Genomic DNA, 26058 nt, shown 5'->3' with positions numbered 1-26058 from the left:
ATCATCCATTTGTCCTCTTTTACTGCATTAACTTTATGTTCAGCATTGTCCATTTCTGAGGGCTGCACATTTTCTGTATCCTTTTTGATATTGTCACATGACACCATTCGTACAAAAAATGTCTCACTTAAATCAGTGTCCTCAATTACATTAACTCATTGCCCTTTCTTAGTTTTTACTTTTGAAAAGCATTGTTTGGCAAAGTGATTCTTTCCATTACACTTTGTGCACATTTTTCCAAACGCTGGGCATTGTCTTAACTGGTGTTTGTAACCACAGCGTTTACAATTAAAAATTTCATCCTCCGATTGCTTTTCATTTCTGTTCTGCCCACGTTTCTTCCCCTTGTAGGACACAGCACCAACAGCAGCATTATCACTCATTACAATCGCATCATTATTGATTTCACTGAAAGACTTCGCGTACTTTCGAGCTAGCTCGCTGGCTTGGCATATTTTCACCGCATTTTCCAAATTTAGTTCAGTTTCTCTCAACAGACGTTCCCTGACTTTTTTATCATGAATACCAAACACAATCTGGTCACGAATCATGGATGCTTTGAGCTCAGAGAAATTACATGTCTGTGCTTTCAGTTTCAGATCAGCTATAAAGCTATCAAAAGTCTCATTTTGCTGCTGTGTCCGAGAACAGAAGATGTATCTTTCATAGGTCTCATTCTTTTTGGGAGAACAATGTGCATCAAATTTTTTTTAGCACATCTTCTAATTTTTCTCTGTTCTCCTCTGGATTAAATACAAATGTATTAAATACCTCTATCGCCTGTGGGCCTGCAACCGTAAGCAGCAACGCTATCTTCCTTGTGTCTGGCTTTGTACCGAATCCGATGGCTGCAATGTAGAGTTCGAATTGTTGTTTAAGAGTCTGCCAATTGTAGTCGATGTTTCCTGTGAGTTTCAAATGCTCTGGTGGCTTCAAATTCTCCATGTCGCTTTTCACAATTTTCAGCAGATCTTCACCATCCTGGTACCATCTTATGTTCATTAATAAATAGACATTCTTATTATGAACACAGCTAGCTTTTGCTAGACACTTTTATTGAGCACATGTGGACTAGGTACAGTATCTGTAGAGGCTTCCATCTTGACTGCTGCCTTGTGGGTAGCCTAGTGCCTCATGGGTAATGTAGTCTTAATATACATACAGCTGGGTAGTGTAGTCTTATACATACAGCTATATACAGCTCCATGGCTCCACCTAGTGTCCACTATAGAATTACATGTTATTGATCATTACAGTAAAGACCTTTGTGAGTGTTTATTGTGAGGTATTTCCGAGATGCTTCTTCCACCTCCATTTGTAGATTCGCTTGGGGCAGATCAATCTTCGTAAAGCGTTTCCCTCCAGATAGTGAGGCGAAAATATCTTCTATCCGTGGAAGTGGATATTGTACTGTGTGCAGGACTGGGTTCACAGTTACCTTGAAGTCCCCACAGATGCGAACCTTCTTCGGTTCCCCAGGCGTGCTGCTCAATGATTTCTTCATTACAGGAACGATGGGTGTGGCCCACTCGCTCCAGTCCACCTTGGACAGCACATCCGAATGCTCCAGACTCTCCAGCTCTGTCTCAACAGCTGGGCGGATCGCGTACGGTACCGGTCTGGCCTTAAAAAATGTTGGGTTTGCGTTATCTTCGATTTTTATCGTTGCCGTTACTCCTTTTAGAGTCCCAAGTCCTTGTTGGAACACCTCTTTCGCGTCAGTTTGAATTTGTGACAGTCGTCCAGGTGTGACGTCATCATCCTTTTTGTCAGTCACAGTTAGCGCCTGAATGGAATGCCAATCCAATTGTATTTTTCGGATCCATCCACATCCCAATAATGGTGGTCCTCCATCTTGTAGTATATATAGATACAGTTTCTGTGTTTCCTTGCCGTTGTGTTTAACTGGCACCCTTATTTTTCCTCTGGGGTAGACTTTTTGCCCCGTGTATGTCTTCAATACAATGGACGTGTCCTTCAAGGGTATGTGTGAGAATAGCCGCTCATAGTCTCGTCGATTCATGACAGTTAGGGCTGATCCTGTGTCCAATTCCATCTTTACTTGGGACCCTGCTATCATGAGGGTGACCCAAATGGTTCGGTGATCCTCCTTTGCGATCACATTGTGTAACTTTAGACAACTTAGTCTCCTGCTCCCGGAGTCATTATCACTCTCCTGATATTCCGAACTACTGTCTGTCATTTTTTTTACTTTCTTGTACTTTTCCTTAGTAGTTCTTTTAGTGTTGGTTTTCTTTCCCGACCTGCAGACTCTTGCTATGTGTCCCATTTTCCCACATTGCCTGCATACTTTGTCCTTAAACCAGCAGTCCTTCTGATCATGGGTTGTTCTGCCGCAGCGATAGCACTTTTCTGCTCCATATGCCATTTCGTTAGCGCTGTATTCTTGTGGTTTCTGTTGTATTTCCGCAGCTCCCCGTGCTGCTGCTTCATAGGATACTGCCACGCTGAAAGCCTGTTCTAGCGTCAGGTCCTTTTCCGAAAGTAGTCGTTTCTGGGTTCCTTCACTCTGGAGCCCGCAGACAAACTTATCCCTTAAGGTGTCTGCCAGTCCTGCTCCGAACTGGCAGTGCTTCGATAACTTGTGTAGTTCCGTAAGATAGTCAGCATTGCTCTCATCCTTGTGCTGGTTTCTTTTATGGAACTTGAATCTTTCTGCTATCAGCAGCGGTGTAGGGTTTAGGTGTTCCTGTAAGATATTAACAATCTCTTCAAACCTTTTCTACATTGGTTTAGCTGGGGTAATTAAATTCCACAATAGGCTGTACGTTCTCGCGCCCATCAAATTTAATAATACCACTGCCTTCTTTCCATCGGCCATCTCATTTGCCTTGCAGTACACTTCAATTCTTTCCACATACGTGGTCCAGTCTTCTACCTTGTTGTCGAAAGCAGTGATACTGCCACTCTTTGGCATCTTGGGTGGTTTAAAATGGTGCCTCCCACGCTTTTTCTTCTTCCCCAATGGATTAAAATGGCACCTCCCGTGCTTTTCCTTCTTCCCCAATGGAATAAAATGGCGCCTCCCGCGCTTTTCCTTCTTCCCCTTGCTGCCACTCTGCTCCTAGCATTCTACAGGGTAATGGCGGCGACCCGCGGCTTCGGCGCGTCTCACTTTTCCTTCCCCTCGTTTTATTTTCTCTACGCTGCCCGGTTCTTGAGCACCGACCGCGCCCTGTGCGCTCCACCCTCTCTCTCTCTCTTTTCCTCCCGACGACGCTGCACGGCCCCTTTTGCAGAGACGCTCAATCGAGCTCGAGCCCGCCGCAGGGAGCCAAGCCCAGCTCTCCACAGCCTCCCCTGCAATTCTCTGAACTCCGATGCTATCCCTGGGCGGTTGCCCGTGGTCGACGCCCGTTGCTCTGACTTCGACCTCCAAGAAGCTTCTTTTCAGGGAAAGATCCCCATGAGGTGATGCAGTACTGCAGGTGAGTTCGAACCTGCTCGTCGCCAGTGTAGTGTCCGAGTATCAATAATACATGGACTGCAGGAGAACAATAATAAAAGGTATTTACTGAACAGAGGGTAAGCTTAAACTGAAGCACAAGTACATGAACAATGAAATGTGATCTTGCAAGCTCCCATGAGTCCAGTACAAATAACATTAACATTAATGTAAATAGCACCGTCCTGGGAGAAGCAAAGCCGCTGCATCTGTGCGCGCCGCCATTCCATTTCCACCATTCCTCCTGTCCGACAATCTTCAGCCCAACGCCCGGACCTGCTCACCAGCCGCCCCTCCCGGGGCTCCTTCCGTGACCTTCTCACCAACCGCAATGACAATAACGTTGAATTATTATTATATAAGTACAGAAGCCTGCTATGGCTTTATATACAGGTGTGGTCACTGCCGGTACTACAGTATAAAATCAGTTCTCTCTTAAAGGTACATACACAACACAACCCAGCACTACCAATTCGGTTGGCATGTGATGCGTCACCCTACGGCATTGGAGCGGTGCTGTCGCACAAATTCTTGGACGGCTCAGAGAGGCCAATAGCCTTTGCGTCACGATCACTAACCTCAGCCGAGCGTAACTATGCCCAGATTGACAGGGAGGCCCTCAGCCTAGTGTGGGGAGTGAAAAAGTTCAATCATTATCTGCACGGGCAGAAATTCACCTTGCTGACTGATCACCAGCCTCTTGTCTCCATTTTTAATCCAAAGAAGGGCGTTCCAGTGATGACTGCGCAACGACTACAAAGATGGTCACTTTTTCTAGGGGCGCACCACTATGAGATTGAATATAAGGGCACGAAACAGCATGGAAATGCTGATGGGCTATCACGCCTGCCACTGCCTACTGCGGAGGAAGCACCAGCAGTGGATCCTGTTGATATATTCCATTCGACTATAGTTGAATACCTACCAGTAACTAACACTTGTATCGAAAAGGAAACCCGAAATGACCCGACACTGTCTCGGGTATATGATTTGACAGTGAAGGGATGGCCAGCACATGGCGGCTCACTGTTGCCAGCATTCTCGACAAGGAGAGAACAGCTGTCAGTGTGCCAGGGGACCTTGATGTGTGCATCCCGAGTGGTAATTCCACCCAAGTTAAGGGATAGAGTGCTCAATGAGCTTCATGAGGGTCATCTGGGAGGGGTAAAAATGAAAAGCCTAGCTAGGGCTTATGTGTGGTGGCCGGGAATTGATAAACAAATCGAGGACCTGACCAAGAGCTGCTCAGGATGCCAGAAAGTCCAAAATGCACCACCACAGCCCCCTCTACACCCACGGGAGTGGCCCTCATCTCCATGGCAACGGGTGCATATTGATTTTGCTGGTCCATTCATGGACTCAATGTTTTTAATAGCCGTGGATGCGCACTCGAAATGGCCTGAGGTCATCAAAATGTCCTCCACCACCACGGAGAAAACTATTGCAGTTCTACGGACCATTTTTGCCAGGAATGGCTTGCCAGAACAGATTTGCTCCGACAACGGACCACAGTTTGTGTCCGAAGAGTTCCGGAGGTTCTTGAAAAAGAATGGGGTAAGGCATTACACATCCGCCCCGTATCATCCAGCCACAAATGGATTGGCTGAGAGGTTCGTACAAACCTTTAATAAGGCAATAAAGGCTATGTACAATGACAACATTCCGCTGCAGCACAAGGTGGACAATTTCCTGTTCGCCTACCGGAATGCGACACATGCAGTCACCAACCAGGCCCCAGCCATGATGTTCTTTAACCGAAGGTTAAGATCTCGCCTGGATTTGCTCAGACCAAACGTACGAAGAGATGTTGAGAGTAAGCAATTCCAGCACATCCATGAGAAGCCAACAAGGAGCTTCAATGTAGGGCAACCAGTCTTGGCCCGTGACTACCGAACAGAAAAATGGCAGCCAGGAACGATATGCACACGGCAGGGCCCACTAATGTACACAGTGGACATTGGGGAGAGCATCGTGAGACGCCATGCTGACCAGATCCTAGAGTCACAGGAACAAGTCAACCCCATGCCTCGCCCATACGTACCTGGTGATGAACCTGACGTACAGGTCGCATCTACCCCAGAAACAGTAGCATCGGAAGCTGATGAACCAACCGATGACAGGGGGCCAGAATCGCCTCCGCACCAAGAGGAAGACACTCGGGAAAGGCGCTATCCAGAAAGGATCAGGAAGCCTCCCCAAAGACTGAATATATAAATAGACTATTTTCAGCTAATGTTGCATGTTAAAAGTGTTAATTGTAATTAGTTTGATATTTAATTGTTAAATGAGTGTTATGGTACTGTTAATCTAAAAGGGGAGGAATTGTAATGTATATACCTTTAAGGGGCGAACTGTCTTTTACAGCTCATGTATACTGCAGTACCGGCAGTGACCACACCTGTATATAACAGAGTAGTAATCTGTACAGATCAGTTCCACTGTGAGCCACGTTGAGTAAACACCTGTTGTACCGTTCTCCTGCAGTCTGTCTCTTATTATACACGGACACAACAGCACCCTCCATCCAAGGAACCCCTCAGCGCCATTGATCGCCCCCCCCCCCGCAATCACACTCCCACTAACGCAGCAGCAGGAGCCCCGAGTACTCCCCACCTGACTGGGAGTGAAGCCTGTCAATCAGTCTGGCTTCCGGGCAGGGATCGTGTTAAAGCTCCACAGCATACGGGGAAACCCGGACTTCCGGGTTTTCCGACCATAACTCCGCCTCCCCGCTCAGAAAACCTGCCCGTCAATACCGGGGCCAGTTTCTCTACAGGGAGATGAACAGCCCCAGGAGCATAATGGAGAGCTTCTAAAGCATCTCAACCTATTATCAGCATTCATCAAGGCTGAAGGGACAACAGAAGGAGGCAGAAAGGAATTAATGGGAGAAAAGACAAAAAGGGACTGAATTGTCTTTTCTATCAGCCTGAGACAGTAGACAGATCCTTGGTTTAACATCTCATTCGAAAGACGTTTATGATTCTAGCAGTGCTTTCAATCAAAAAGGTGAAGGTAGATTGGCAATAATTTGCCTAGAATAATCATAATTTTATTTTACTGCTCTTTAAAATTATGAGGGAGTTTGATGGGGTAGATGTAGAGAAGATAGAAACATAGAAGATAGGAGCAGGAGTAGGCCCTTCGGCCCCTCGAGCCTGTTCTGCCATTTAATGAGATCCTGGCTGATCATCCAAATTCAGTACCCAGTCCCTGCTTTCTCCCCATACCCCTTGGTCCCTTTAGCCTTAAGAAATATATCTAACTCCTTCTTGAATATATTTAATGAATTGGCCTCAACTGCCTTGTGTGGTAGAGAATTCCACAGGTTCACCACTCTCTGGGTGAAGAAATTCCTCCTCATCTCAGTCCTAAATGGCTTACCCCTTATTGTTAGACTGTGATCCCTGGTTCTGGACTCCCCTGCCATTGGGAACATCCTTCCTGCATCTAGTCTGTCTAGTCCTGTTAGAATTTTATAAGTTTCAATGAAATCCCCTCTCATTCTTCTAAACTCTAGCGAATATAAGCCTAATCGACCCAATCTCTCCTCATACGTCATTCCTGCCATCACATTTGTGGGGAGACCAAAACTAGAGGCCATAAATATAAGAGAGTCACTAATAAATCTAATAGGGAATTCAGGAGAAACTTCTTTGCCCAGAGAGTGGTGAGAATGTGGAACTCGCTCCCACAGGGAGTGGTTGAGGTAAATAGCAAAGATGCATTTAAGGGGATGCTAGATAAGCACATGAGGGAGAAGGGAATAGAAGGTTATGCCAATAGGGTGAGATGAAGTAAGGTGGAAGGAGGCTCGTGTGGAGAATAAATACCAGCATAAACCTGTTGGGCCGAATGGCCTGTTTTTGTGCTGTAAAGTCTATTTGATTGAGAGGAACAACAGCCTTAGACCCTCAATGACTTGCCCCACCACAAAGTTCTCAATCTATAAATCTAATTATCCATTTTGTATTAGCTGAAAACTATCCCATTTAAACACGGAACCTTACCCATAGTCAGCTGAGCAGAGGGAACGTAGACTAATGTACCAACTTCCTGTCTGAGGGTAAGGGATGCGCAGTCTGGTAACATTTGAGGTAGAGTTGACCAACAAGAGAAACCCTGCAGACGTTTCTGGAACAAAAGATAAGATGGAATTGTGTCAAGTCTAAGTGAGTTGAATGCTCCTTCTTGCTCCAAGGAACTGAAGGAATGTTTTAACAACACAGCCCGTTCTCTACAATGGTCCACGAGAGTGAAGCACCCTCACTGTCAGTTGACAATGAAATAAGATCCCATTCTTTGACATCTTTCTTCTTCTGGTCGAGGCCCGACCAGTTTGGGGGCGGCAGCAGAGAGGTGAGGCCGGGATAAAAACCGGCGCGAAGACCGAGGCCCGACCAGTTCGGGAGCGGCAGCAGAGAAGTGAAGCCGGGATAAAAACCAGCGCGAAGACCGAGGCCCGACCAGTTCGGGAGCGGCAGCAGAGAGGTGAGGCCAGGATAAAAACCGGCGCGAAGACCGAGGCCCGACCAGTTCGGGGGCGGCAGCAGAGAGGTGAGGCCAGGATAAAAACCGGCGCGAAGACCGAGGCCCGACCAGTTCGGGGGCGGCAGCAGAGAGGTGAGGCCAGGATAAAAACCGGCGCGAAGACCGAGGCCCGACCAGTTCGGGGGCGGCAGCAGAGAGGTGAGGCTTACCAACTCAGCAGCGGGGAGAGAGGTAAAAAGTAATCAGAGTGTGACGTCACCAGGGAGCAGGTAAGTGATTGGTTGGTGAGTATTTCTCTTTTTGAAACTTTAACTCTGTAGTTTATAGTTACTAGGGTCTTTTCTGGTGTAGCAGGGAGTGTTGGTAGACTATACAAGCACCTCAGAGCAGCGGCGGCAGGTAGCGAGAGCGGCGGACCTGTGGGAGACTCGGCGGCGGCGGCGAGGTAATAAAAGCGGCAGCGGGGCCAGGAGAGGCATACCAAACTCCAGTCTGCGAGCTCAGAGGGTAGCAGAGAGGTAAAAAGTATTCGGGGTGTGACGTCACCAGGGAGCAGGTAAGTGATTGGTTGGTGAGTATTTCTCTCTTTTCAATACAAGCTTGAATTCTGTGGTCTTAAATTTCTAGGGTCTCTGTGTTGTAGTGGGGACAGTTGGTAAATAAAGTGCCCTAGAGTATACCTGTAACTGGGGTATTGAATACATTTTTAAATGAATTAAAGGAGTAAGTCATGGCAGGAGAGCTCAGCCCCGTGTTCTGCTCCTCTTGCTCCATGTGGGAAGTCAGGGATGCTGCCAGTGTCCCTGGCGACCATGTGTGCGGGAAATGCATCCAGCTGCAGCTACTTGTAGACCGCATTGCGGCGCTCGAGCTGCGGGTGGATGAGTTTTGGAGCATGCGCGATGCTGAGAGGGTTGTGGATAGCACGTTTAGCGAGTTGTTCACGCCGCAGGGTAGGGCTGCACAGGCAGAAAGAACTTGGGTAACCATCAGGCGGAGCAACAGAGGCAGGCAGGAAGTGCAGGGGCCCCCTGTGGACATCCCCCTTTCAAACAGGTATACCAAGTTGGATACTGTTGAGGGGGATGACTCACCAGGGGAAGGCAGCAGCAGCCAGCTTCCTGGCACCAGGGACGCTTCTGCTGCTCAGAAAGGGAGGAAAAAGAGTGGGAGAGCAATAGTGGTAGGGGATTCTATCGTAAGGGGAACAGATAGGCGTTTCTGTGGCCGCAAACGTGACTCCAGGATGGTTTGTTGCCTCCCTGGGGCCAGGGTCATGGATGTCACTGAGCGGCTACAGGGCATTCTTAAGGGGGAGGGTGAGCAGGCAGAGGTCGTGGTCCACATTGGGACCAACGACATAGGTAGGAAGGGGGATGAGGTCCTGCATCAAGAATTTAGGGAGCTAGGTAGCAGATTAAAAAACAGGACCTCAAAGGTTGTAATCTCTGGATTACTCCCAGTGCCACGTGCTAGTGAGTATAGGAATAGGAGGATAGAACAGATGAATGCGTGGCTAAAGAGTTGGTGCAGGAGGGACGGTTTTAGTTTCCTGGATCACTGGGCCTGCTTCTGGGAAAGGTGGGACTTGTACAAGTCAGACGGGTTGCTCCTGAACCAGAGCGGGACAAATATCCTTGCGGGGAGGTTTGCTAGCACTGTTGGGGGGGGTTTAAACTAACTTGGCAGGGGGATGGGATACAGAGGGGAGCTGAAATAGGGGGTGATGTGCTGCCAATTATAGAGAAAAAAATAAGTCAGCTTGGTAGACAGGGCAATTATACAAGGGCAAGGCTGGATGGCATCTATTTTAATGCAAGGAGTCTTGCAAATAAGGTGGATGAACTGAAGGTGTTGATAAACACATGTGAGTATGATATTGTTGCTATCACGGAGACGTGGTTGAGGGAGGGGCAAGACTGGCAGCTCAATATTCCGGGGTACAGAATCTTCAGGCGAGACAGAGGGGGAGTTATAAGAGGAGGGGGTGTCGCAATATTAATTAAGGAGTCAATTACTGCAGTAAGGAGGGATGACATATTAGCAGGTTCCTCTAATGAGGCCATATGGGTGGAGCTTAAAAACAAAAAGGGGGCAAGCACTTTGCTGGGAATGTACTATAGGCCTCCAAACAGTCAGGGGGAGATAGAGGAACAGATATGTAGGCAAATCTCAGAGAAATGTGCAAATAATAGGGTAATAATAATGGGGGATTTCAACTTCCCCAATATTAACTGGGATAGTCAGAGTGTGAAAGGCACAGAGGGTGTAGAATTCTTAAAGTGCATCCAGGAGAGCTTTTTGAGCCAGCATGTAGAAGGTCCTACAAGAGAGGGGGCGGTACTGAACCTAATTCTAGGGAATGTGGCCGGCCAAGTGGAAGAAGTGCTAGTAGGTGAGCACTTTGGTGACAGTGACCATAATATGGTGAGATTTAAGGTGGTCATGGAAAAGGACAGGGATGGGCCGGAAATAAAGGTTCTAAATTGGGGGAAGGCCGATTTTAATAGGATAAGGCAGGATCTGGCCAAAATGGACTGGGATCAGCTACTTGTAGGAAAATCCGCATCGGAGCAATGGGAGGCTTTCAGAAGGGAGATTGAGATCATACAATGGCAACATGTTCCCGTAAAGGTCAAGGGTGGTTCCAAAAACCACAGGGCACCTTGGATGTCAGGGGATATACGAGAATGGATTAGGAAAAAAAGGAGGGCTTTTGGCAGATACAAAAGGCTAAAGGCGGAGGAAGCCCTAGAGGAGTACAAAAAGTGCAGGGGGATACTTAAAAAAGAAATTAGGAGATCAAGGAGGGGCCATGAAATAACACTGGCGAGCAAAATAAAGGAAAATCCTAAGATGTTTTATAAGTATATTAAGGGTAAGAGGATAACTAGGGAAAAAATAGGGCCCATTAGGGACAAAAGTGGCAATCTGTGTGTAGAGCCGAAAGATGTAGGAGGGGTTCTAAATGAATTTTTTGCATCTGTTTTCACTATGGAGAGGGACGATGTAGACATAGAAATAGGGCGGGGGGACTGTGATATGCTCGAACATATTAACATCGAGAGGGAGGAGGTATTGGCGGTTTTAGCAGGCCTAAAAATGGATAAATCCCCAGGCCCGGACGAAATGTATCCCAGGCTGCTGTGTGAGGCAAAGGAAGAGATTGCGGGGGCTCTAACACATATATTCAGAACCTCTCTGGCCACAGGGGATGTGCCAGAGGACTGGAGAACCACTAATGTAGTACCATTATTCAAGAAGGGGAGTAGGGGAAAACCGGGGAACTACAGGCCAGTGAGCCTAACATCAGTGGTAGGAAAATTATTGGAAAAAATTCTGAGGGAGAAAATTAGTCTCCACTTGGAGAGGCAAGGATTAATCAGGGATAGTCAACATGGCTTTGTCAAGGGAAGATCATGTCTGACTAATTTGATTGAATTTTTTGAGGGGGTGACTCGGTGTGTAGATGAGGGTAACGCAGTGGATGTGGTATACATGGATTACAGTAAGGCCTTCGATAAAGTCCCGCACAGGAGACTGGTCAAGAAGGTAAGAGCCCATGGAATCCAGGGTGCCTTGGCACATTGGATACAAAACTGGCTTAGTGGCAGAAGGCAGAGGGTGATGGTCGAAGGTTGTTTTTGTGACTGGAAGCCTGTGGCCAGTGGGGTACCACAGGGATTGGTGCTGGGTCCCTTGCTGTTTGTGGTCTACATTAATGACTTGGATATGAATGTAAAAGGTATGATCAGTAAGTTCGCAGATGATACAAAAATTGGTAGGGTGGTAAATAGCGAGGAGGGTAGTCTCAGTCTGCAGGACGATATAGATGGGTTGGTCAGATGGGCGGAACAGTGGCAAATGGAATTTAACCCGGAAAAGTGCGAGGTGATGCACTTTGGGGGGACTAACAAGGCAAGGGAATACACAATGAATGGTAAGGCCCTAGGCAAGACGGAGGGTCAGAGGGATCTGGGTGTGCAAGTACACAGATCCCTGAAGGCGGCGGAACAGGTGGATAAGGTGGTAAAAAAGGCATATGGGATACTTGCCTTCATTAGCCGAGGCATAGAATATAAGAGCAAGGAGGTTATGATGGAGCTGTATAAAACACTGGTTAGGCCACAGCTGGAATACTGTGTGCAGTTCTGGTCGCCACACTACAGGAAGGATGTGATAGCTTTGGAGAGGGTGCAGAGGAGATTCACCAGGATGTTACCAGGGCTGGAGCGCTTCAGCTATGAAGAGAGACTGGGCAGATTGGGTTTGTTTTCCTTGGAGCAGATGAGGCTGAGGGGGGACATGATTGAGGTGTACAAAATTATGAGGGGCATAGATAGGATGGATACTAAGGAGCTTTTTCCCTTAGTAGAAGGGTCAATAACTAGGGGGCATAGATTCAAGGTAAAGGGAGGGAGGTTTAGAGGGGATTTGAGAAAGAACTTTTTCACCCAGAGGGTGGTTGGAGTCTGGAACTCACTGCCTGAAAGGGTTGTGGAGGCTGGAACCCTCACATCATTCAAGAAGCATTTGGGTGAGCACTTGAAATGCCATAGCATACAAGGCTACGGACCAAATGCTGGAATATGGGATTAGATTAGACAGGGCTTGATGGCCGGCGCGGACACGATGGGCCGAAGGGCCTCTATCCGTGCTGTATAACTCTGTGACTCAATGACTTCTTAGGCAGTCCCTCGGAACCGAGGATGACTTGCTTCCACATTAAAAATGAGTTCTCAGGTGACTGATTAGCCCAATGCGGGACCTGCAGTCTCTGTCACAGGTGGGGCAGACAGTGGTTGAAGGGGGCGGGTGGGTGGGGTGCTTGGGTTGACGTGCGCTCTTTGCGCTGCCTGCGCTTGGCTTCCGCTTGCTCCCGGCGAAGAGACTCGAGGTGTACGGCGCCTTCCCGGATGCTTCTCCTCCACTTTGTGCGGTCTTGGGCCAGGGATTCCCAGGTGTCGGTGGGGGTGTTACACTTTTTCAAGAAGGTTCTGAGGGTGTCCTTGAAGCATTTCCTCTGCCCACCTGGGGCTCTCTTGCCGTGCCGGAGCTCCGAATAGAGCACTTGTTTTGGGAGTCTCGTATCGGGCATGCGGACAATGTGACCCATCCATCGGAGCTGGTTGAGCGTGGTCAAAGCTTCGATGCTGGGGATGTTGGCCTGAGCAAGAACACTGACATTGGTGCGCCTATCCTGCCAATGGATTTGCAGGACCTTGCGGAGGCAGCATTGGTGGTACCTCTCCAGTGCTTTGAGGTGCCTGCTGTACATGGTCCATGTCTCTGAGGCATACAGCAGGGCGGGTATCACTGCTGCTCTGTAGACGATGAGCTTACAACCTACAGAAGTGAAGACCACCTATATTTGACCAACGGTTACATTGTTGGAATTAATTCCCACTGGGAATACCTCCTTCACTGCAATGCCTTCACCCCAAGGAGCGTCTTCAAGGAGAAGAGACAGGTAGAGAGTTTGGGGAGGGAATTCCAGAGCTTCGAGCCGAGACGGCTGAAGGCACTTTTGATGGTGCAGGGAAATAGAGTCAATGAGTGTCGTGCTGCAAGTTCACAACCTTTCTCAGGCTGAGATTCACCTTGGTCAGTAACACATCGGCAGCAAAGAAAATAGCGCGGAGTGTAAAACGGGCTGCCGATTGGCTATTTCGTTGGGAATGAGGATTCCCCTTTCGGTGATCCCCTCTCTCCGTGCTCCACTGGCACTGCAATAGGAGGCCACATTTGAAGCCTGGGCATTAATTGGAACAAATCCAAAGCCATATTGTGGGTTTGTTACCCACATGCCCTGTAAAAGAGTGTAGAGCTTTCTCCCGGAGCCTCCTCGCTAGTTACCTGATTCACAACTGGTTGAAGTGTTGTCTGATGATGTCAGGGGCATTCCGTGATTCAAGCAGCCAATCACAGTCACGTTCTCCCCTTTTACTGAGGACTGCACCAAAAGGAAAAAGGAAAAGAAAAAGTTGGCAGGTTAATTATTAAAATTAAAATACTTTATTTCCTAGTCTAATTTCAACAGTGCCTTTGTTAAGGCAACGCTGATTACGATTAGTCACCTGGACACCAAACCATCTTCTCCCAAACGCTCACAGACCAGTTTCCTGGTCCTACCCGTCTCCTTTTCCCTATAGACGTCCCATAAGAACATAAGAACATAAGAAATAGGAGCAGGAGTAGGCCAATCGGCCCCTCGAGCCTGCTCCGCCATTCAATAAGATCATGGCTGATCTGATCCTAACTGCCAATCTACTATCACAGAACCATCTCCTGAATCTAACAGAATTAGACACATAAAATAGGAGCAGGATCAGGCTACACGGCCCCTGGGCCCGCTCCGCTACCCACAGAGCCATGACCGATCCGGACCTAGACTCATGTCCAAATTCCTGCCCGCTCCCCGTAACCCTTAATTCCCTTTACTTCTAGGAAACTGTCTATTTCTGTTTTAAATTTAAGTAATGATGGAGCTTCTACAGCTTCTTGGGGCAGCATATTCCATGGACCTACCACCCTCTGAGTGAAGTAGTTCCTCCTCATCTCAGTTTTGAAAGAGCAGCCCCTTATTCTAAGACTATGCCCCCTAGTTCTAGTTTCACCCATCATCGGGAACATCCTCCCCACATCCACCCGATCCAACCCCTTCACAATCTTATATGTTTCAATAAGATCGCCTCTCATTCTTCTGAACTCCAATGAGTAGAGTCCCAATCTACTCAACCTCTCCTCATATGTCCATCCCCTCATCCCCGGGATTAACTGAGTGAACCTTCTTTGTACTGACTCGAGAGCAAGTATGTCTTTTCTTAAGTATGGACACCAAAACTGTATGCAGTATTCCAGGTGCGGTCTCACCAATACCTTGTACAACTGAAGCAATACCTCCCTATTTTTATATTCTATCCCCCTAGCAATGAAAGCCAACATTCCATTGGCCTTCTTAATCACTTGCTGCACCTGCATACTAACCTTTTGAGTTTTGTGCACCAGGACCCCCAGATCCCTTTGTACTTCAGTAATTTCCAGTTTCTTGCCATTAAGACAATAACTTGCTCTACGATTTTTCCTGCCAAAGTGCATAACCTCACACTTTCCAGTATTGTATTCCATCTGCCAAATCTCTGCCCACTTACTTAGCCTGTCTATGTCCCCTTGCAGGTTTTTTATGTCCTCCTCACTCACTACTTTCCCCCCCATCTTAGTATCATCTGCAAACTTTGATATGTTACACTCGGTCCCCTCCTCCAAATCGTTAATATAGATTGTAAAGAGTTGGGGACCCAGCACTGACCCCTGCGGAACACCACTAGTTACTGATTGCCAGTCTGAGAATGAACCATTTATCCCAACTCTCTGCCTTCTGTTAGATAGCCAATCCTCTATCCATGCCAGAATATTACCCCCAATCCCGTGATTTTTTATCTTAAGCAATAATCTTTTGTGTGGCACCTTGTCAAATGCCTTTTGGAAGTCTAAATACACTACGTCCACTGGTTCCCCTTTATCCACCCTATATGTTACTTCCTCAAAGAACGCCAGCAAATTTGTCAAACATGACTTCCCCTTCATAAAACCATGCTGACTTTGTCCTATTAAATTATGATTATCCAAATGTCCTGTTACTGTCTCCTTAATAATGAACTCCAAAATGTTACCTACCACAGATGTTAGGCTAACCGGTCTATAGTTTCCAGCCTTCTGTCTACTGCCCTTTTTAAATAAGGGTGTTACATTAGCAGTTTTCCAGCCTGCCGGGACCTTTGCCGAGTCCAGGGAGTTTTGGAAAATTATTACCAATGCATCCACAATCCCTACCGCCACTTCCCTCAAGACCCTAGCATGTAAGCCATCCGGTCCAGGTGATTTATCCGCCTTGAGTTCCATTATTTTACCGAGTACCACTTCCTTAGTGATTTTGATTGTGTTTAGCTCCTCCCGCCTATAGCCCCCTGTTTGTCCAGTGTTGGGATATTCTTAGTGTCCTCTACTGTAAAGACTGATACAAAATATTCATTCAGTGTTTTTGCCATCTCCATATTTCCCACCATTAATTTCCCGGTCTCATCCTCTAAGGGACCAACATTTACTTTAGCCACCCTTTTTCTTTTTATATAACTATAAAAACTCTTACTATCTGTTTTTATATTTTTTGCTAATTTACTTTCATAATCTATCTTCCTTTTCTCAATTAATCTTTTTGTTATTTTTTGCTGTCATTTAAAGTTTTCCCAATCCTCTATCCTCCCACTAGATTTGGCTACCTTATATGCCCTTGTTTTTAGTTGAATACTATCCTTAATTTCTTTACTTAGCCACGGATGGCTGTCTTTTCTTTTACACCCTTTTCTTCTCAGTGGAATATATTTTTTTTGGAAGTTGTAAAATAACTGCTTAAATGTACACCACTGATCATGTATCGTCTTACCCTTTAATCTATTTTCCCAATCCACTCTACTGAATTCCGCTCTCATACCTTCATAGTCTCCTTTATTCAAGCTTAGCACGCTTGTTTGAGATCCAACCTTCTCACCCTCTAATTGAATATGAAATTCAACCATGTTATGGTCACTCATTCCAAGGGGATCCTTTACTAGGACATTTTAAATTAATCCTGTCTCGTTACACAGGACCAGATCTAAGGTTGCTTGCCCCCTGGTCGGTTCAGTTACATACTGCTCAAGAAACCCATCCCTAATACACTCAATGAACTCATCCTCAAGGCAGCCCTGCCCAATTTGATTTGTCCAATTAATATGATAGTTAAAATCCCCCATAATTATAGATGTTCCCTTATTACAAGCCTCAACTATTTCCTGATTGATACTCCGTCCAACAGAGTTGCAACTGTTCGGAGGCCTATAGACTACGCCCACTAGTGTTTTTTTCCCCTTATTATTCCTTATCTCCACCCAAACTGTTTCATTATCCTGATCTTTTGACCCAATATCATTTCTCTGTATTACAGTGATTCCTTCCTTTATTAACATAACCACCCCACCTCCCCTTCCTTCCTGCCTGTCCTTCCTGATCGTTAAATAACCTGGTATGTTTAATTCCCAGGCATTGTCACCCTGCAGCCATGTTTCTGTAATGGCCACAAGATCATACCCATATGTAGTTATTTGTGCCATTAACTCGTCTATTTTGTTACTAATGCTACGTGCATTCAGATAGAGAACTTTCAAATATGTTTCGTGACACTTAGTTCCTGCTTTTGCCCTTTTTATTACTTTACCTTTTACTCCATACCTTCTGCCCCTTCCTGACACACTCTGGTTTTTAATTTACCCACTGCTACCTAAGTCTATGACCTTCTCTGTTGTCATTTTTATTATTTGCTCTCTAGGAACCTCCCCCCCACTAGTTAGTTTAAAGCCCTCTCTACAGCCCTAGTTATATGATCCGCCAGGACTCTAGCCCCAGCACTGGCCAAGTGAAGCCCGTCCCAATGGAACAGCTCCCTCCTGCCCCAGTACTGGTGCCAGTGTCCCAGGAAGCAAAACCCATTTCTCCCACACCAGTCTTTGAGCATTTAACTCTCTAATTTTATTTGTCCTAGCCAAATTCGCTCGTGGCTCAGGTAATAATCCAGAGATTATTACCCTTGAGGTTCTGTCTTTTAATTTGACCCCTAGCTGCTCATACTCCTTTAACAGAACCGGCTTCCTAGTCCTATCTATGTCGTTTGTACCAACATGGACCACGACAACTGGATCCACCCCCTCCCACTGCAAGTTTCTTTCCAGCCCAGAGGAGATGTCCTTAACCCTGGCACCGGGTAGGCAACACAGCCTATGGGACTCTCGCTCTCGGCTGCAGAGAACTCTAGCTATCCCCTGAATAATACTATCCCTTACCACTACAACATTTCTATTTACTCCCCCCTCTTGAATGGCCCCCTGTTCCACGGTGCTGTGGCCAGGTTGCTCATCCTCCCTGCAGTCCCTGCTCCTGTCCCCACAGGGAGTAAGAACCTCGAACCTGTTGGACAAGAGCAAGGGCTGCGGCTCCTCCAACACTACCTCCTGGATCCCCGTACCTGCCTCACTCGTAGTCATACCATTCTGTCCCTGACCATGGGCTACATCTGAATTAATTAACTTCATAGGTGTGACCATCTCATGAAACACAGAGTCCAGGAACTTCTCCCCCTCCCTGATGTGTCACAGTGTCTGAAGCTCAGACTCCAGCTCATCAACACGGAGCTGGAGTTCCTGTAGCAGCAGACACTTGTCACAGACGTAATCACCGTGAGCCTCAATGGGGTTCACCGGCTCCCACATCTCGCAACAGTAACACATCACCTGCTCCATTCTATGTAATTAATTAAATTTTTTATTGTTAGTTATGGACACCCTCTGCCCGATTATAGATGCTAGTATCCCCTTTAATTTACTGGATTTAAATTAAATCAATCCCTCTAATTACACCAGTTAACTGGTTCACCAACAGTCACTCTGCACCAGAAAGGCCTTATTAACTGCAACCCACAGAGTTAAAGTTTGAAAAGAGCACCGAACACCCCACTTACCCTAACTCACACTTACCCAAGCTCACAGCACTCTCTGCTGACCTCGCACTAGCAATGGTCTTTTTATACTGTTTGTTTGTTTACAGCCAAATGAGTCACCCCTGCTGATTGGTTAGAAAACTGGTTTTCACTGCCTGCTGTGCCAATTTACTCCTACTGCAGTGTAACCTTGTTTTACTCTTCTTAAACCAACAGAATCCCAAATACTTAACTTTTCCCCTTTACTGAAACTGCTTAAGTAATCTTATCAAGAATGATTTAAAGAGAAATAACAATTAAAGAACTCTCACACTTACCCAAACTCACAGCACTCTCTGCTGACCTCGCACTCAGTGCTTGCTCACACTAGCAATGGTCTTTTTATACTGTTTGTTTGTTTACAGCCAAATGAGTCACCCCTGCTGATTGGTTAGAAAACTGGTTTTCACTGCCTGCTGTGCCAATTTACTCCTACTGCAGTGTAACCTTGTTTTACTCTTCTTAAACCAACAGAATCCCAAATACTTAACTTTTCCCCATTAAACTTCCAACCCCCACCAGGACATCCAGTCCCTCTACACCTCAATCCCCCACCAGAAAGGCCAGTCTCTCTACACCTCAATCCCCACCACAATGTCCAGTCTCTCTACACCTCAATCCCCACCACAATGTCGTCTCTCTCCACCTCATTCCTCACCACAATGTCCAGTCTCTCTACACCTCCATCCCCCACCAGAATGTCGTCTCTCTACACCTCAATCAACACCAGAGTGTCCAGTCTCTCTATACCTCAATCCCCACCACAATGTCCAGTCTCTCTACACCTCACTCCCCACCAGAATGGCCAGTCTCTCGACACCTCAATCCCCACCACAATGTCCAGTCTCTCTACACCTCAATCCCCACCACAATGTCCAGTCCCTCTACACCTCAATCCCCCACCAGAGTGTCCAGTCTCTCTACACCTCACTCCCCACCACAATGTCCAGTCTCTCTAACCTCAATCCCCACCACAATGTCCAGTCTCTCTACACCTCAATCCCCACCACAATGTCCAGTCTCTCTACACCTCAATCCCCACCACAATGTCCAGTCTCCCTACACCTCAATCCCCCACCACAATGTCCAGTCCCTCTACACCTCAATCCCCCACCAGAGTGTCCAGTCTCTCTACACCTCATTCCTCACCACAATGTCCAGTCTCTCTACACCTCAATCCCCCACCAGAATGTTGTCTCTCTACACCTCAATCAACACCAGAGTGTCCAGTCTCTCTATACCTCAATCCCCACCACAATGTCCAGTCTCTCTACACCTCCATCCCCACCACAATGTCCAGTCTCTCTACACCTCAATCCCCACCACAATGTCCAGTCTCTCTACACCTCAATCCCCACCAGAATGTCCAGTCTCTCTACACCTCAATCCCCACCACAATCTCCAGTCTCTCTACACCTCAATCCCCACCACAATGTCCAGTCTCTCTACACCTCCATCCCCCACCAGAATGTCGTCTCTCTACAACTCAATCCCCACCACAATGTCCAGTCCCTCTACACCTCAATCCCCACCACAATGTCCAGTCTCTCTACACCTCAATCCCCACCACAATGTCCAGTCCCTCTACACCTCAATCCCCCACCACAATGTCCAATCTCTCTACACCTCAATCCCCCACCACAATGTCCAGTCTCTCTACACCTCAATCCCCACCACAATGTCCAGTCTCTCTACACCTCATTCCTCACCACAATGTCCAGTCCTTCTACACCTCCATCCCCCACCAGAATGTCCAGTCTCTCTACACCTTAATCCCCACCACAATGTCCAGTCTCTCTACACCTCAATCCCCACCACAATGTCCAGTCTCTCTACACCTCAATCCCCACCAGAATGGCCAGTCTCTCGACACCTCAATCCCCACCACAATGTCCAGTCTCTCTACACCTCAATCCCCACCACAATGTCCAGTCCCTCTACACCTCAATCCCCCACCAGAGTGTCCAGTCTCTCTACACCTCACTCCCCACCACAATGTCCAGTCTCTCTAACCTCAATCCCCACCACAATGTCCAGTCTCTCTACACCTCAATCCCCACCACAATGTCCAGTCTCTCTACACCTCAATCCCCACCACAATGTCCAGTCTCCCTACACCTCAATCCCCCACCACAATGTCCAGTCCCTCTACACCTCAATCCCCCACCAGAATGTTGTCTCTCTACACCTCAATCAACACCAGAGTGTCCAGTCTCTCTATACCTTAATCCCCACCACAATGTCCAGTCTCTCTACACCTCCATCCCCACCACAATGTCCAGTCTCTCTACACCTCAATCCCCACCACAATGTCCAGTCTCTCTACACCTCAATCCCCACCAGAATGTCCAGTCTCTCTACACCTCAATCCCCACCACAATCTCCAGTCTCTCTACACCTCAATCCCCACCACAATGTCCAGTCTCTCTACACCTCCATCCCCCACCAGAATGTCGTCTCTCTACACCTCAATCCCCACCACAATGTCCAGTCCCTCTACACCTCAATCCCCACCACAATGTCCAGTCTCTCTACACCTCAATCCCCACCACAATGTCCAATCTCTCTACACCTCAATCCCCCACCACAATGTCCAGTCTCTCTACACCTCAATCCCCACCACAATGTCCAGTCTCTCTACACCTCATTCCTCACCACAATGTCCAGTCCTTCTACACCTCCATCCCCCACCAGAATGTCCAGTCTCTCTACACCTTAATCCCCACCACAATGTCCAGTCTCTCTACACCTCAATCCCCACCACAATGTCCAGTCTCTCTACACCTCAATCCCCACCACAATGTCCAGTCTCTCTACACCTCAATCCCCACCACAATGTCCAGTCTCCCTACACCTCAATCCCCCACCACAATGTCCAGTCCCTCTACACCTCAATCCCCCACCAGAGTGTCCAGTCTCTCTACACCTCATTCCTCACCACAATGTCCAGTCTCTCTACACCTCAATCCCCACCAGAATGTCCAGTCCCTCTACACCTCAATCCCCACCAGAATGTCATCTCTCTACACCTCAATCCCCACCAGAATGTCCAGTCTCTCTACACCTTAATCCCCACCAGAATGTCATCTCTCTACACCTCAATCCCCACCACAATGTCCAGTCCCTCTACACCTCAATCCCCACCACAATGTCCAGTCTCTCTACACCTCAATCCCCACCACAATGTCCAGTCTCTCTACACCTCAATCCCCACCACAATGTCCAGTCCCTCTACACCTCCATCCCCACCAGAATGTCCAGTCTCTCTACACCTCAATCCCCATCACAATGTCCAGTCTCTCTACACCTCAATCCCCACCACAATGTCCAGTCTCTCTACAGCTCAATCCCCACCACAATGTCCAGTCTCTCTACACCTCAATCCCCCACCACAATGTCCAGTCTCTCTACACCTCAATCCCCACCACAATGTCCAGTCCCTCTACACCTCAATCCCCCACCACAATGTCCAGTCTCTCTACACCTCAATCCCCCACCACAATGTCCAGTCTCTCTACACCTCAATCCCCACCACAATGTCCAGTCTCTCTACACCTCAATCCCCACCACAATGTCCAGTCTCTCTACACCTCAATCCCCACCACAATGTCCAGTCCCTCTACACCTCAATCCCCACCACAATGTCCAGTCCCTCTACACCTCAATCCCCACCACAATGTCCAGTCCCTCTACACCTCAATCCCCACCACAATGTCCAGTCTCTCTACACCTCAATCCCCACCACAATGTCCAGTCCCTCTACACCTCAATCCCCCACCACAATGTCCAGTCTCTCTACACCTCAATCCCCCACCACAATGTCCAGTCTCTCTGCACCTCAATCCCCACCACAATGTCCAGTCCCTCTACACCTCCATCCCCACCAGAATGTCCAGTCTCTCTACACCTCAATCCCCACCACAATGTCCAGTCTCTCTACACCTCAATCCCCACCACAATGTCCAGTCTCTCTACAGCTCAATCCCCACCACAATGTCCAGTCTCTCTACAGCTCAATCCCCACCACAATGTCCAGTCCCTCTACACCTCAATCCCCACCACAATGTCCAGTCCCTCTACACCTCAATCCCCCACCACAATGTCCAGTCTCTCTACACCTCAATCCCCACCACAATGTCCAGTCTCTCTACACCTCAATCCCCACCACAATGTCCAGTCTCTCTACAGCTCAATCCCCACCACAATGTCCAGTCTCTCTACAGCTCAATCCCCCACCACAATGTCCAGTCTCTCTACACCTCAATCCCCACCACAATGTCCAGTCTCTCTACACCTCAATCCCCACCAGAATGTCCAGTCCCTCTACACCTCCATCCCCCACCAGAATGTCCAGTCCCTCTACACCTCAATCCCCCACCACAATGTCCAGTCCCTCTACACCTCAATCCCCACCAGGACGGCTTGCTGTTCTTCCTTGAACTGCGGCCCAACCAGTCTCCATCCACCACCACCACCCTGCTCCGCCTGGTTGAACTTGATTTTACATTGAGTAAGTCTTCCTTTAACTCCACTCGCTTCCTCCAGATATGAGGTGTTGCTTCGGGAACACTCCCGGATGCTAGCTATGCTAGTCTTTTTGTAGGATATGCTGAACACTGTTTTTCCGAGTACTATTCAAGTCCACCCCATGATCTCCTTTTCTCCTTTCGATTGTTGCTGCCTTGTGCTCCAATCCAGAGAATCTCATTAATTTTGCTTCAAATTTCCACCCCTCGCTTTCCTTTACATGATCCATCTGTAACTCTACATAGGAACATAGGTACAGGTGGAGGCCAATCAGCCCCTCGAGCCTGTTCTGCCAATCAATGAGATCATGGCTGATCTGTATCCTAAATCCATCCACCTGCCTTTCCCCATATCTCTTGATACCTGAGGATAGCAACAATCTATTGATCTCAGATTTAAAATTATTCATTGAGCTAGTATCGACTGCTTCTTGTGGGAGAGAGATCCACATTTCCACCACCCTTTGTGTGAAGAAGTGTTTCCTAACTTCTCCGCTGACCGGCCTGGCTCTGATTTTAAGGTCATGTCTCATTGTCCCAGACTCCCCCCACCAGTGGGAAAAAGTTTCTCTCTATTTACCCCATCAATTCCTTTCAAAATCCTAAAAACCTTAATCAAATCACCCCTTATCCCTCTACATTCCAGGGAATCTCTGCTCATAATCTAACCCTTGGAGCCCTGGTAACATTCTGGTGAATCTGCGCTGCACTCCTTCCAAGGCCAATATCTCCTTTCTAAGGTGCGGAGCCCAGAACTGCACACAGTGCTCCAGGTGTGGTCTAACCAGGACTTTGTATCGCTATAGCAAAACTTCCTCCCTTTATATTCTAGCCCTCTAGTTATAAAGACTAACATTCCATTAGCCTTTTTGATTATTTCTTGTACCACACCAATACATTTTAGTGATCTGTGTACGTGGACCCTTAAATCTCTTTAGACCTCCGCCGTTCCTAGCTTTTCACCATTTAAAAAATACTCGGTTTGGTCCAAAATGGATGACCTCACACTTAACTGCATTGAAATCCATCTGCCGGAGTTTTGCCCACTCACTCAATCTATCAATGTCACTTTGTAATTTTATGCTCCCGTCTGCACTATGTACTATGCCACCAATCTTTGTGACATTGGCAAACTTAGATAACGCAATAGAGAGCCATATATCCAAGTCATTAATAAATATAGTGAATAATTGAGGCCCCAGCACAGATCCTTGTGGGACACCACTAGTCACTTACTTCCAATTCGAGTGCATACCCATTATCTCTACTCTCTGTCTTCTACATCCTAACCAATCTCCTAACCAGGTCAATAATTTGCCTTCAATTCCATGAGCTTTAATCTTAGCTAACAGTCTCTTATGTGGAACCTTATCCAGTCCATATAAACTACACCCATAGACGTATTCCCTTGTCTGCGACTTCAGTTACTTCCTCAAAAAATTCAGTTCAGTTTGTTAGATGTCTCCAGGTTTCTGCGTTGCATCTGCTCCGATGATTCCACCTTCCATATCAGAGATTCCGAAATAGCCTCCTTTTCCCTCAACCAAGGATTTCCCTTCACTATGGAAGGACCCGTGACCAAGTCTATTCTGTTTTTCTGTGCCGCTGCCCTCAGCCTTTTCTCCCCCTCTCAGAACGATGATAGGGTGTTCCCCCCCCCCCACTTGTCCTCACCTTCCACCCCACCGGCCTCTGCATTCGACAATCTGTCTTTCATCACCTCCAGCGTGCTGCCGCCACCAAACGCATCCTCCCCACCCCTCCCCTCTCGGTATTTCAAAGGAACAGTCCCCTCCATGACACCTTAGTTAAATCTCCCATCACCTGCTCTCTTCCCCCCTGGCACCTTCCCATGTGCGCGCAGGAAATGCAACACCTTCCCATTCACCTCCTCCCACACTGACCATTCAGGGCCCCAAACACTCCTTCCAGGTGAGACAGCGAGTTACATATACTTCCTCCTCCCGAGTATACTGCATTGGCTCCACATCGAGGGGCCCAAATACAGATTGGGTGATCCCTTTGCCGAACACCTCCATTATGTCCGCAAGTGCGACCCCAAACTCCCTCTCGGTTACCACTTCAATTCTCTGTCCCATTCCCACTCGGTCTTTGACTTTCCACGCTGCTCCAATGAAGCCCAATGCAAGCTCAAGGAACAGCACCTCAACATTTCTACCAATCATTTCGCAGCCCTCTGGTCTTAACATTGACTTTTAACAACTCTTAACCACAGCTCCCGTGTTTTACTCTCTGGCAGTAGGTAGGACAGGGGTGTGCCGGCTTTTCTGGGGATAGGGGAGGGGAGTGCTGGGTTAGGGACCAATTGGAACACCGTGCTACCTGGTGGTCTGAACCCTTGGTGTCCATCTGCTTTATTGGTCCATCAAACTCCTGGACCAACTTAACTCTTTGGCTGATTGTACACTCTCAGTGAAAGAAAAAGGAAGATATAGCGCCTTTCACGACCTCAGGAGATCCCAAAGCTCTTTACAGCCAATCAAGTACTTTTTGAAATGTAGTCACCATTTTAATGTAGAAAACGTGGCAGCCAATTTGCGCACAGAAAGCTCCCACAAACAGCAATGTGATAATGACCAGATAATCTGTTTTAGTGATGTTGGTTGAGGGATAAATATTGACCAGGACACCGGGGTGAACTCCCCCTGCTCTTCTTTGAAATTTTTAAAAAATTCATTCTCGGGATGTGGGCGTAGCTGGCATTTATGGCCCATTCCTATTTGTCCTCGAGAAGGTGGTGGTGAGCCACCTTCTTGAACTGCTGCAGTCATTGTGGTGAAGGTGCTCCCACAGTGACTTTGTCATAGCGGTTTGGTACAACTGAGTGGCTTGCTGGGCCATTTCAGAGGGCAGTTCAGAGTCTTGCCGTGGGTCTGGAGTCACATGTAGGCCAGACTGGGTAACGACGGCAGATTTCCTTCCCTAAAGGCCATTAGTGAACCAGATGGGTTTTTACAACAATCCAATAGTTTCATGGTCACCAATAC

General features: G+C 47.6%; 1 protein-coding gene across 1 annotated transcript in view; it reads right to left on the bottom strand.

Annotated features, from left to right (window-relative positions):
- The window catches only part of tmem8b (transmembrane protein 8B), a 292912-nt gene that overhangs the window by 36876 nt on the left and 229978 nt on the right, over nucleotides 1-26058 (bottom strand). The window contains exons 7-8 of the mRNA XM_085969962.1: nucleotides 13814-13910; nucleotides 7477-7600 (exon numbers count right to left, since the gene is read on the bottom strand). Of these exons, the coding sequence (XP_085826088.1) occupies nucleotides 7477-7600; nucleotides 13814-13910 (221 nt within the window). The remainder of the gene's footprint in view (nucleotides 1-7476; nucleotides 7601-13813; nucleotides 13911-26058) is intronic.

This window comes from Somniosus microcephalus, chromosome 1, assembly GCF_052327205.1.
Source record: "Somniosus microcephalus isolate GS21.2 chromosome 1, FLI_Smic_1.0, whole genome shotgun sequence".
NCBI classification, from domain to species: Eukaryota; Metazoa; Chordata; class Chondrichthyes; order Squaliformes; family Somniosidae; genus Somniosus; species Somniosus microcephalus.
This window is presented reverse-complemented; position numbering and strand designations above follow the sequence as displayed.